Genomic DNA, 9,944 nt, shown 5'->3' with positions numbered 1-9,944 from the left:
TGGGCCACATTAATACTGCCATGATCTGTAATTTAAAAGTAAGAATTCTCAATAAGTCCTGACCTATCTGATTTTTAAAGCAACCATTAATGACAGGCATAAACCCAACAAGTTATTTGTTAAGGAATTTGGAAAATTGCTTATTCCATGTAAAACAGCATTTATCTACTTGTCTGTGAAGTTTGAGGCCTCCAATACAAAGAGATAATGAATCTGTATTGCTGATGTACTATGTAGGCTCACAAATATCACAGATCTAAGCTTACATTTAGTGGAGCTCAAAATCAATCAGCTACAATGACATCAAAGTTCTGAATGTCACAGATGATAGAATAAAACAAGCAAAATACAAAATGCAAATCATGTTTACCAGAATATATTAATATTCATTAAAGGACCAACAATAATTAACTCAATATTACATCTTGAAGATAATATATTATCAAGAAACTTGAGTATACACACATACATAAATATATATATACACACACACATTTATATATATATATAGAAAATTCGAACTCTCGGTATTCAAATAACATTTTCAACAATGGTTAGTTTAACTTACACAGACTACTCTCCTTTCCAGACCAATAAATAATAGGCCAACAAACTTAAGTCTCTACTGCTCAACAAATTCTCTCTTCCAATAGAGCAACATACACATTAACAATATATTCTAAAGGCATCAGGTGTCTTCTGTAAGCACTTGTTTCCAACTTCTTTACTGTTTAAAAAAAATACAAAGAAAATTTAATCAAACTTTCATATTACATTTCAAAGATGAAGGTTTTTCTAAGCCTCACGAAGATAGTTTTAGGTACACACAGCTAATGAAAGAATCACAGATTGCAGGTAAGGACTTTGTGGGGGGGGGGGGGGAGGGAGGGAGTGAGGAGAGAGAGAGAGAGAGAGAGAGAGAGAGAGAGAGAGAGAGAGAGAGAGAGAGAGAGAGAGAGAGAGAGAGAAGGGGGGTATAGATATTTGGTGCCTACAAACCACAGCGAAGAAGACCCATCATGTGTGCTATTGAAAGAAATATGTAATTTGTATCCTAGAGGGAAGCAGAACATAAACTTCCAGTTGGCCTAGAAAGAAAAATGTAAGACAGGTGGAAATATTGGAACAATAAACAAATAAATAATAAAAAGCACTTGGAAGGCAGTTTTGCCTTGTAGCTTTGAGGGGAAGGAATGAATGAAAAATTATCTACAATATTTCCAAAACAGATGCACCCTTTATCATCACATATGAATAGGTTCTTAGCACCCTTATAGCAGTATTTACATGATCCTAATACACACAGGTCAACTTTCTGTGATGTACAATTTATTTCACATGGAGAGTACTAAAGATCACAGAGAGTTATCTAAAAAGAAAAAGGTAACTTGAGAGTAAATGCAAATAATATGATAAGACTTTAACGTTGTATTTAAAAATGCTTCTCAAGTATAAAATCAATAACAATCAGATAACAATTATCACAGATACTATTTTATAATTTTTGTAACAACTGACAAGCATTTATGTAAAAGTATTTTTGTAAAAGCTGCAAAACACAATGGTTCACACATTCAGAGAAATATAATGTAGCTCTATCACTCAACAACAGTGGAAGCAAAAAGTATTCTTTTACAAGAACAGGAACCATACGGACTCTTGTTTATGAGCACTTCCTAGTATACTTAAATTAAAGAAATTAACAAAGTGTAAAAACATAATGTAGGATAAAGTTCAATGGCTTGCAGGAACAGAGATAACTATGTTCTTTCTAGTTACAGTTTTTAAAGGGGGCTATTTTAAGTGTTCGTACAGTGCACAATTCAGCAACATTTAACATTCTTTTAGTTGTCTGTTAGTTTGAGATAATAGTAACAGAGTTGGAGCTCTTTAGATAAGTGGAATGGAATGCTGTTTATTGGCTCAAACACAACAATAATTAATTTTTTTTTAAAAAAATGTATAGATCATGGCATTATGATCCTGGCTTATAGAAGGGAATTATTCTAAGAAGAATATTCTCTTTTCAAAAACAATATAAAGGCAGAAAGAATCAGTATAGAACCAAAATCCTGTTTCCCAAAGTGGGAAAAATCTATTTTAAACATACTAAAAAAATATTCTCTCTTGTTGTCAATCTGCTTCCTTGTCTATATAATATAATTGGATGTACACTTAGGTAACAAAATACTAATGAAATTCACAAAATAAAATCTGCACATTTCAAACAACTTAAAGTACTAAAACTGTATTACTAAATTGGAATACTGATCAACAAACCAGAAGGATTATGGGAGATTTACAGTTACTAATATCTACAGAATAAAATATCAGATGTCAAAATGGAAGAGGAATATTTACACTGATTATGTCTTTGATACAGCGCATTTTACAATGTGTATATACAATAACTGGGCATGGACACATACTACTAGATAAAGTATTTATCTACACAATCTCAGGAATTGTTCATATCCAGCACATGATGAACAATTAGTGTTTCTCTAGTAAAGTATCATACAGGACTAGACCTTTGGAGTAAAAATTATTGTACCTTTAATCACATTTTCTGGTTATTGAATTTAAGGCTACCAACTGAACTACGTCTTGCAATAATATACTGAGAATTTCCTGTCACAGCACTTTATTGATGCACTTGCATAAAGCTCAATTAGCCTATTTCCACATTCCTCTCACTTGCAATAATAGAATCAAACTAAGTAGCAATATTATAAGAATCAATGTTTAAACAAAAGAGATGATTACCTCTTTTGTCATCATATGTAAATAGAACAGTTGTACCCACAAAATGTGAACACTTGATTTTATTGTTCATGTCACTAGAGGATATATTCATACTGTGCAAATATTTTGGGATACTTCCGTGCTGCCTGGGAGGCACAACATGAACCCACTTTCTTATAATATCACTACAGTTTATGTATGGGGGCAAAATACGGTTGCTAAAAATATATATTCTATTGTTCACAGATCTCAATGAATACCGAAATTAAATAAATTCACACGTGGTGACCCTGTTTAGAAAACTTTAGTACAGAAATACATGTCTTGGCTCAAACAGTCTAACATCAAGTACAACTTACAAAAAGGAATGCAGTCCCATTAATGTTAAGGCTTAAGCCATTCAAAGTAAAACAGTCTTGTCCACAACACAATAATATCATGTTGTTTTATAAATAATTCTGAAATAAGATAGTCACTCAAAGTCCATTACAGCACACGAATTATCATAAGAACATGAATAATATGTATGCTAGTCCACTTAATACGGACAAACACATCCATTTTGCCCACGTTTAGCACTAATCTTACATGCCAGCCTCATTCTTGGAACACTGATACAGGAGCAACAATGAAACACACAGCAGATTAACATTTTATATGCACATGTCACACTGCTAAGTTTTCAAATAAAGAGTACAAATGTAAGAGGCATTTTATACAATTTGAAGCACAGCCGAAATTTAAGTCACCCACTAATGAAAAGCAAACTAGTACAAAGTATGTACAGCAGCTTCTCTCTCTGGCAGCTGGCGCACTTTCATTGAGCCATCTGCACCACATGAAAACAAACGACTTGCTCCATCAACATGTAGCTGTGTAACACCTTGTCCTATATTCTTGAAGAAACTTGACCGTGCATGTTCACCAGGAAATGAATAGAGCAGATTATGGACTGATAACGCCCACACCTGAAACATTTATTGGTGGTGAGAATAGTAAAATTTGCACTGATATAAAAGTATTTGAATTAGAATGTTACACTGAATTATCTATAAGCACTTATTGTATACTGGTTGATCAGGAGTACATAGTGAAGACGGTCATGCTTTAGGTCAGAACTTGGAGAGTGCTTTGAATGACAGTCCATCAATACACAGTTTTAGGTAGATATGGGGAGGAGGCTGGGGGGAGGGTTTGGGGGGAGGGGGGGGGGGGGGAGAAAGCTATATGTATGAAATTAGGAAAAAGCTAACTAATAATGTGGGGTTGCTGATGGAGTCACTAGAGAAAGAGTAAAAACTGGCATGGCAATGTGTGGGAATGTGCTAAAACCATCTTCCTTAATAACAACTGAAATAAAGTACGGCAAGGTCCTGATTATCTGGTCTGCAGATTATCCATGCATAGTTCAGTGATTGCTGAAAAATAAAAAATAAAGCATGAATTATTATAATTATAAAAAAATAATTCAGAATGTGCTATTACGCACATGATTCATGTTTTACCACTGGAAGATGATCTGAGCATCAGTCCCCCCCTCGGACATACATGAATATTTTTCTGTTTGTTTCCCAGTTCATCTTCAGGTAAGTACAGGGACTTTACTCTTGTAATATGAGTGTGACTGATTTCCAGTCTGTGTATCTGACTACATCTTCCTCTAGGAACTAAAGCCAATAGCCAAAGAAAATGATTTATGTTTTCATCTGACATGGTTCCTTTCAGAATTCTTGGTCTGTGTTGACATAGAAGGAAAAATGGCTCTGAGCACTATGGGACTTAACTTCTAAGGTCATCAGTCCCCTAGAACTTAGAACTAATTAAATCTAACTAACCTAAGGACATCACACACATCCACATGCCCGAGGCAGGATTCGAACCTGCGACTGTAGCGGTCGCGCGGTTCCAGACTGTACCACCTTTAACCACTTGGCTACCTCGGCCGGCCACAGAAGGAAAGCACACTGTTTAATGTAAAGAGGATGGTACTTTTTAGTTGCTGATGGATTTCAATAATAGGTAATGAGTGTTAAACTACATCACACTTCTTATTGTTGCTGAAGTTACGGACAGTTTACATGTGCTTGAAAGATAACAGTTAAGTGCAAATTTTGTTCTAATAATCAAAAAGAAATGAGAAGTTACAAAGCAAATATGCATTCGCAGACAAAGGACAGGGAAGTCGCTAGTGCACACCAATACTGACTTGTACCTGCGAATAAGCATTTACACTGAACAAACATAGGAGAACACACAAGGAAATGAATATCAAAGCATATGCTTGGTATTTATTTTTTTGGCCTCTAAAGTTGTCGATTTGAAGTACAGCACTACGGAAAGAAAGACGACTGGGGCTCAACGTCCCATCGAGGTCATTAGGGATGGAACAAAAGCTTTGAATGTTTTGAGGATGGGAAAGGAAGTCAGCCATGCTCTTTCAAAGGAACTTTTCTGGCATTTGCCTGGAGTGATTCAGGGAAATCAATAAATTTAAGCTAAATCAGGATGGCCGGACCCAGATTTGAAATGTTGTCCCCCAAATGCAAGTCAAGTGTGCTAACTGGTGTACAACCATCACCTGGAGAACAGAAGCTTACAACTTTGTTCATTTTGTACAGGGGGGGGGGGGGGGGGGGGTTGTTGGTCATGAAAGCACGACAGCATATACACTAAAAAATGCAGTTGTCTGAATTTTTGTGCACGTGTGGTAAAACTGGTGGTTTGATTGTAATTAGCAATTTGCTGCTGCAATCATCACATGCTCTATTTCAAAATTTTGCTCGTATGCCGAGAGATGATTTTTGCTTTCTTCTAGATGCAACTGCACCGCAGATGTCAACACATGAAATGGATTATTCATGAGCCTTATCCACAGGAGAGATTTTGCACTAATGTTGCACTGTTACATTAGCCTCAATTATCTATTTTGTTTACCAACTGCATCTGTTTCCACAATAATATGGGAAGTATGTAGGGCCATACATTAAACACTCATGGATTTTATTGGGATAAGTGTAAGGAAAATATTGTCAATAAAAATGAGTAATTCAACGTAATGCAAAATTATACAAAAGACCAGCCTAGTAGGGAGGCAATGTACACATTTCTCACCTAACAGAATACAGCAGAGAGATCATTTTCTTCTTCACTTCCTCTGTTGGCATTTTTGGCAATTTGGTAATTTACTGCCAAGCATATTTTTTGTACATTTTCTTGCTATGGATCTCTATGACCCCTCAGGCACATATGGGATCTATACTCTTTAATAATATGATGTTTTCCAGCCACTCCATCGCTCATTTATCATTCAATACCAACAGCAACAACAAACAGTTCACAGTTGAAAAACAACATGATGTGTCAAAATCAGTGCACTCTGTCTGTTACTGAAGCAAGTGCTGAAGTAAAAGGCATGCAAACTTCCTTGCAAGTCATTCCATCTCAAATCGCCTTATTTTGGAACATTTTCATGCTCAGCCACCAAGATTCTGACAAAGTTGTTTGTGATCTGTCACACATGACCCCAATGAACATCGGTAAAGTTTAACATTCACTGAAGCAATAGTGGCTGAGATATAGTCACTTGTTTGACTTCGTGAGTGATTTTGCACAGAGTCAGCATGGATTTCTGGCGGCTTTGAGCTGTTATATTTTGGACAACATTTTGTTGAAAGAAATGAAATTTGGCCGTCTTGTACAACTGCATGTGTTCTCTTATGACTAACAATGAAAAGAATTTTATGAGTTATATTCAGCCAGAAAACTTTAGACAAAATGGCAAAAAAATTTTAAAGTTTGGTTTCGTATATCTCGGGGACTAAAGGTATGAAGAACATGAAACTAGGTACATAGTAACCTAACAAGACTAGGTTCTCAAATATAAAGTTTCTTTCCAGAATGAGATTTTCACTCTGCAGCGGAATGTGCGCTGATATGAAACTTCCTGGCAGATTAAAACTGTGTGCCCGACCGAGACTCGAACTCGGGACCTTTGCCTTTCGCGGGCAAGTGCTCTACCATCTGAGCTACCGAAGCACGACTCACACCCGGTACTCACAGCTTTACTTCTGCCAGTATCCATCTCCTACCTTCCAAACTTTACAGAAGCTCTCCTGCAAACCTACCATAAGGCTGTTTAGCCAACAGTCCTGTAGTCTCCGAAATATCCCATGTCTTCCAGGTAAGAATGTTAGCATCAGGAAAAGCTTCAAGGCCACCATAATCTGCTTGATTGCCCCACACAACAGCAAGTGTGAGCCAAGTAATACCTCCAAACATTGCTTGTACATCAGAGGTGAAGTTCAACATTGGGACCAACTGCTGTTTATTAAATTGACCAGCAAGGTCAATATCAATTGCCTTCAAATTGCGATACACAGGTACACTGCACCGCCAGCGATGACGCCATGCACGTCGCAGAGGCATTGCTGTGGCAGTGTTTGGAGTTAGTACTTGGCTAACACTTGCTGTTGTGTGGGGCAATCAAGCAGATTATGGTGGCCTTGAAGCTTTTCCTGATGCTTACATTCTCACTTGGAAGACATGGAGTATTTCGGAGACTACAGGACTGTTGGCTAAACAGCCTTATGGTACTCTTGTTCCAAGTATTCCATTTGTTTTGAGTATGAGGAAGAAGAAGAAATTAAATGCTGAAGAGTACCTTTTTATATGGGCCAAAGTTGGTAATGGAGATTGTGAAATAAAGATCAATGGAGATTGTATGATATATTATAGACAATAAAGATCCTTGTCTCCTTTCCTTATTTCCTATCTAAAAAAAATATTGATTCAGGTGGTTATGGGTCGCACCAGACCGCTCGTGAAATTTTTTTTTTAAAAAAAGATGGCCCTCTTGGTTGCTCGCTAGGTGGGTGACCTTGAACGGGACTTCGCAGGAGAGCTTCTGTAAAGTTTGGAAGGTAGGAGATGGATACTGGCAGAAGTAAAGCTGTGAGTACCGGGCGTGAGTCGTGCTTCGGTAGCTCAGATGGTAGAGCACTTGCCCGAGAAAGGCAAAGGTCCCGAGTTCGAGTCTCGGTCGGGCACACAGTTTTAATCTGCCAGGAAGTTTCATAAAGTTCCTTTGTTTACCACTTTCCAACACTAAATAAATCAAATGCAAAGGTTAAAATTGAGTAAGAAAGTAAAAAATGTGGAATTTTCAACATGATTTTGCAAAGAACTGTGTTCTGTAAAACTCTCCACACTGGGTTCCCTATAAATACCACAGTTTTAACTGTCTAAAATGTGTACTTGATTATCCAACATGGACAAACAATGCTAGATAATTTGAATCAAATTTGGGCATGAAAATCACGGCATGCAAAAAATGTTAACTTTGGATTCTTATATCTAATTGAGTAAACTACACAAATGCCGAACATGAAACTTAGTACACAGTATTTGGTAGTACAAGGACGTGGAATACAAAATTTCATTCATCTACTATTTTCCAGAAGTCTGCAAATTCGTTTAAAACATGGTTATTTCTACAAGAAGGTAAAAATAGTGTATATGTGACACTTCTTTACTCTTGGTGTTTTCTATCAAACCTTAAAAACCACTCTCATTTGAAATAATGAATTTTAAGACCCCCCCCCCCCCCTCCCCATAGAAAAGTGGGTAAAATTTCCAACACGGGATAACAGTGCTATTTGAATTGAGGCAATCTAGGTGGAAAAATTGTACTGTGAATAAAGTTTTCACTTTGGCTTTTTATATGTCATCGTCTGAAGTCATAATAAACATAAAATTTTGGACAACAACAACTTAGTAATGCGTTTCCAATATAATAAATTATTTACATTCTTCTCTCTAAATTTCTACAAAACCAGCTCAAACTTGTTTCAATAAAAATTACAAAAATATATAACATTCAATTTGCTTTCAGAAAATATTTTTTCCATAACTGATTTCAGACTAATGAAATTTGTAAAGAGCATGTTTCAAGCATTCAGATTTTCCAGTGGGTGCTTACAATACCTGAAAATGAGAGTGTTTTGAGCAGGCCCAAGGCAATAAGCTACAATGCAGCAACCTGTTGCCCGTGTTTCGTTGCATGTATTTTTTATTTTTAAACTGACAGCAATATCTCACTATATTGCACTGATCCATGGTGACATTGTCACTACTGGTTCAAGAACAGGAACTAGTAACTCCATTGCTACAGACGTCAAACCTGATAACTGTGCAATACCAGCCATGGATGGGTTTCTTCCTTCAGGTCCCCAAGCACATAGCTCAGTTTCTTAATTTAGGTTCTAACGCTTTTTGGTGGTACCTGTCTGCTCATAAAGCCATTTGCTCAGTATGTTATCTCCAGTCATCAAATCTGTAGGTCACAGACAGCAAGCAAATAGTAATTTCAATTTTGATTTTGATTTTAAATTATCAACATTGCAACATTATTGATATATGCACTGATAAAATATATTCATCCTCAAGGCCCAGCTCTTTTATTTTATTGGCTCGAAAGCCAGGATGCTTATTAGGTTCCAAAACAACAGCCGATTTCCACATTCTCTGTTCATTTAATAATTGTTATCTTACTGACAGTATCAACTTCCAGAAAACAAACAGCAGAAAGTGGCTCAAAAATTTTGAACAATGTAACTGCAATGTTGAGAAGTTTAAAATCAGAAGTGATATTACTTTTTGCTTGCCACCTACACGACATACTCCTATGGATTTAAGAATAAAAAATAAAGGTACTTAGTGTATTACTTTGTAAGCAGATAAACACAACCCACCCGCCTCGCCTGTGGCTGGTATTCCACAGCTATCGGGTATGACCCCTATGGTGATGAAGCTGCCGTTTCAAGGTCATGATTTTGAAAATGACTGTGTTCAGTTTCAAAATAAAAACCACATGTAATAAAACATGGACAACAGGTTGCTGCAACGTAGCATTTTGATGTGGTACATTCCCTCAAATTCATCCTTCATTTTCAGGTACAATTGGTGCACATTGGAAAATCGAACACTATTTTATTTTGAAAGCATGACAGTATGCTCTTTCCAACTATGGAAAATCAATTATGAAAAACACAGATTTTATAAAAGAAAACTGAATTTGATCTATTTTTGTAATTTTACAAAAATCATGTTTTACATGATTTTGTAGAAATTTAGAAAGCAGTATGTGAATATTTTACAATGAAAACCTTATGCTACTAAGTTGTTGTGCACAAAGTTTCATG

At 36.4% G+C, this 9,944-nt stretch overlaps 1 protein-coding gene across 4 annotated transcripts in view; it reads right to left on the bottom strand.

Annotated features, from left to right (window-relative positions):
* Window positions 1–418: 418 nt before the first annotated feature.
* Window positions 419–9,944, bottom strand: part of LOC126281225 (dmX-like protein 2) — a 313,079-nt gene continuing 303,553 nt past the window's right edge. For all 4 annotated transcript variants that reach the window (XM_049979978.1, XM_049979982.1, XM_049979980.1 and 1 more), the window contains one exon: window positions 419–3,713. In XM_049979978.1, the coding sequence (XP_049835935.1) occupies window positions 3,513–3,713 (201 nt within the window). In that variant the 3' untranslated portion in view covers window positions 419–3,512. The remainder of the gene's footprint in view (window positions 3,714–9,944) is intronic.

This window comes from Schistocerca gregaria, chromosome 7 (assembly GCF_023897955.1).
Source record: "Schistocerca gregaria isolate iqSchGreg1 chromosome 7, iqSchGreg1.2, whole genome shotgun sequence".
NCBI lineage: Eukaryota > Metazoa > Arthropoda > Insecta > Orthoptera > Acrididae > Schistocerca > Schistocerca gregaria.
Note: the sequence above shows the minus strand (reverse complement) of the source record. Positions and strands in the feature narration are given on the sequence as shown.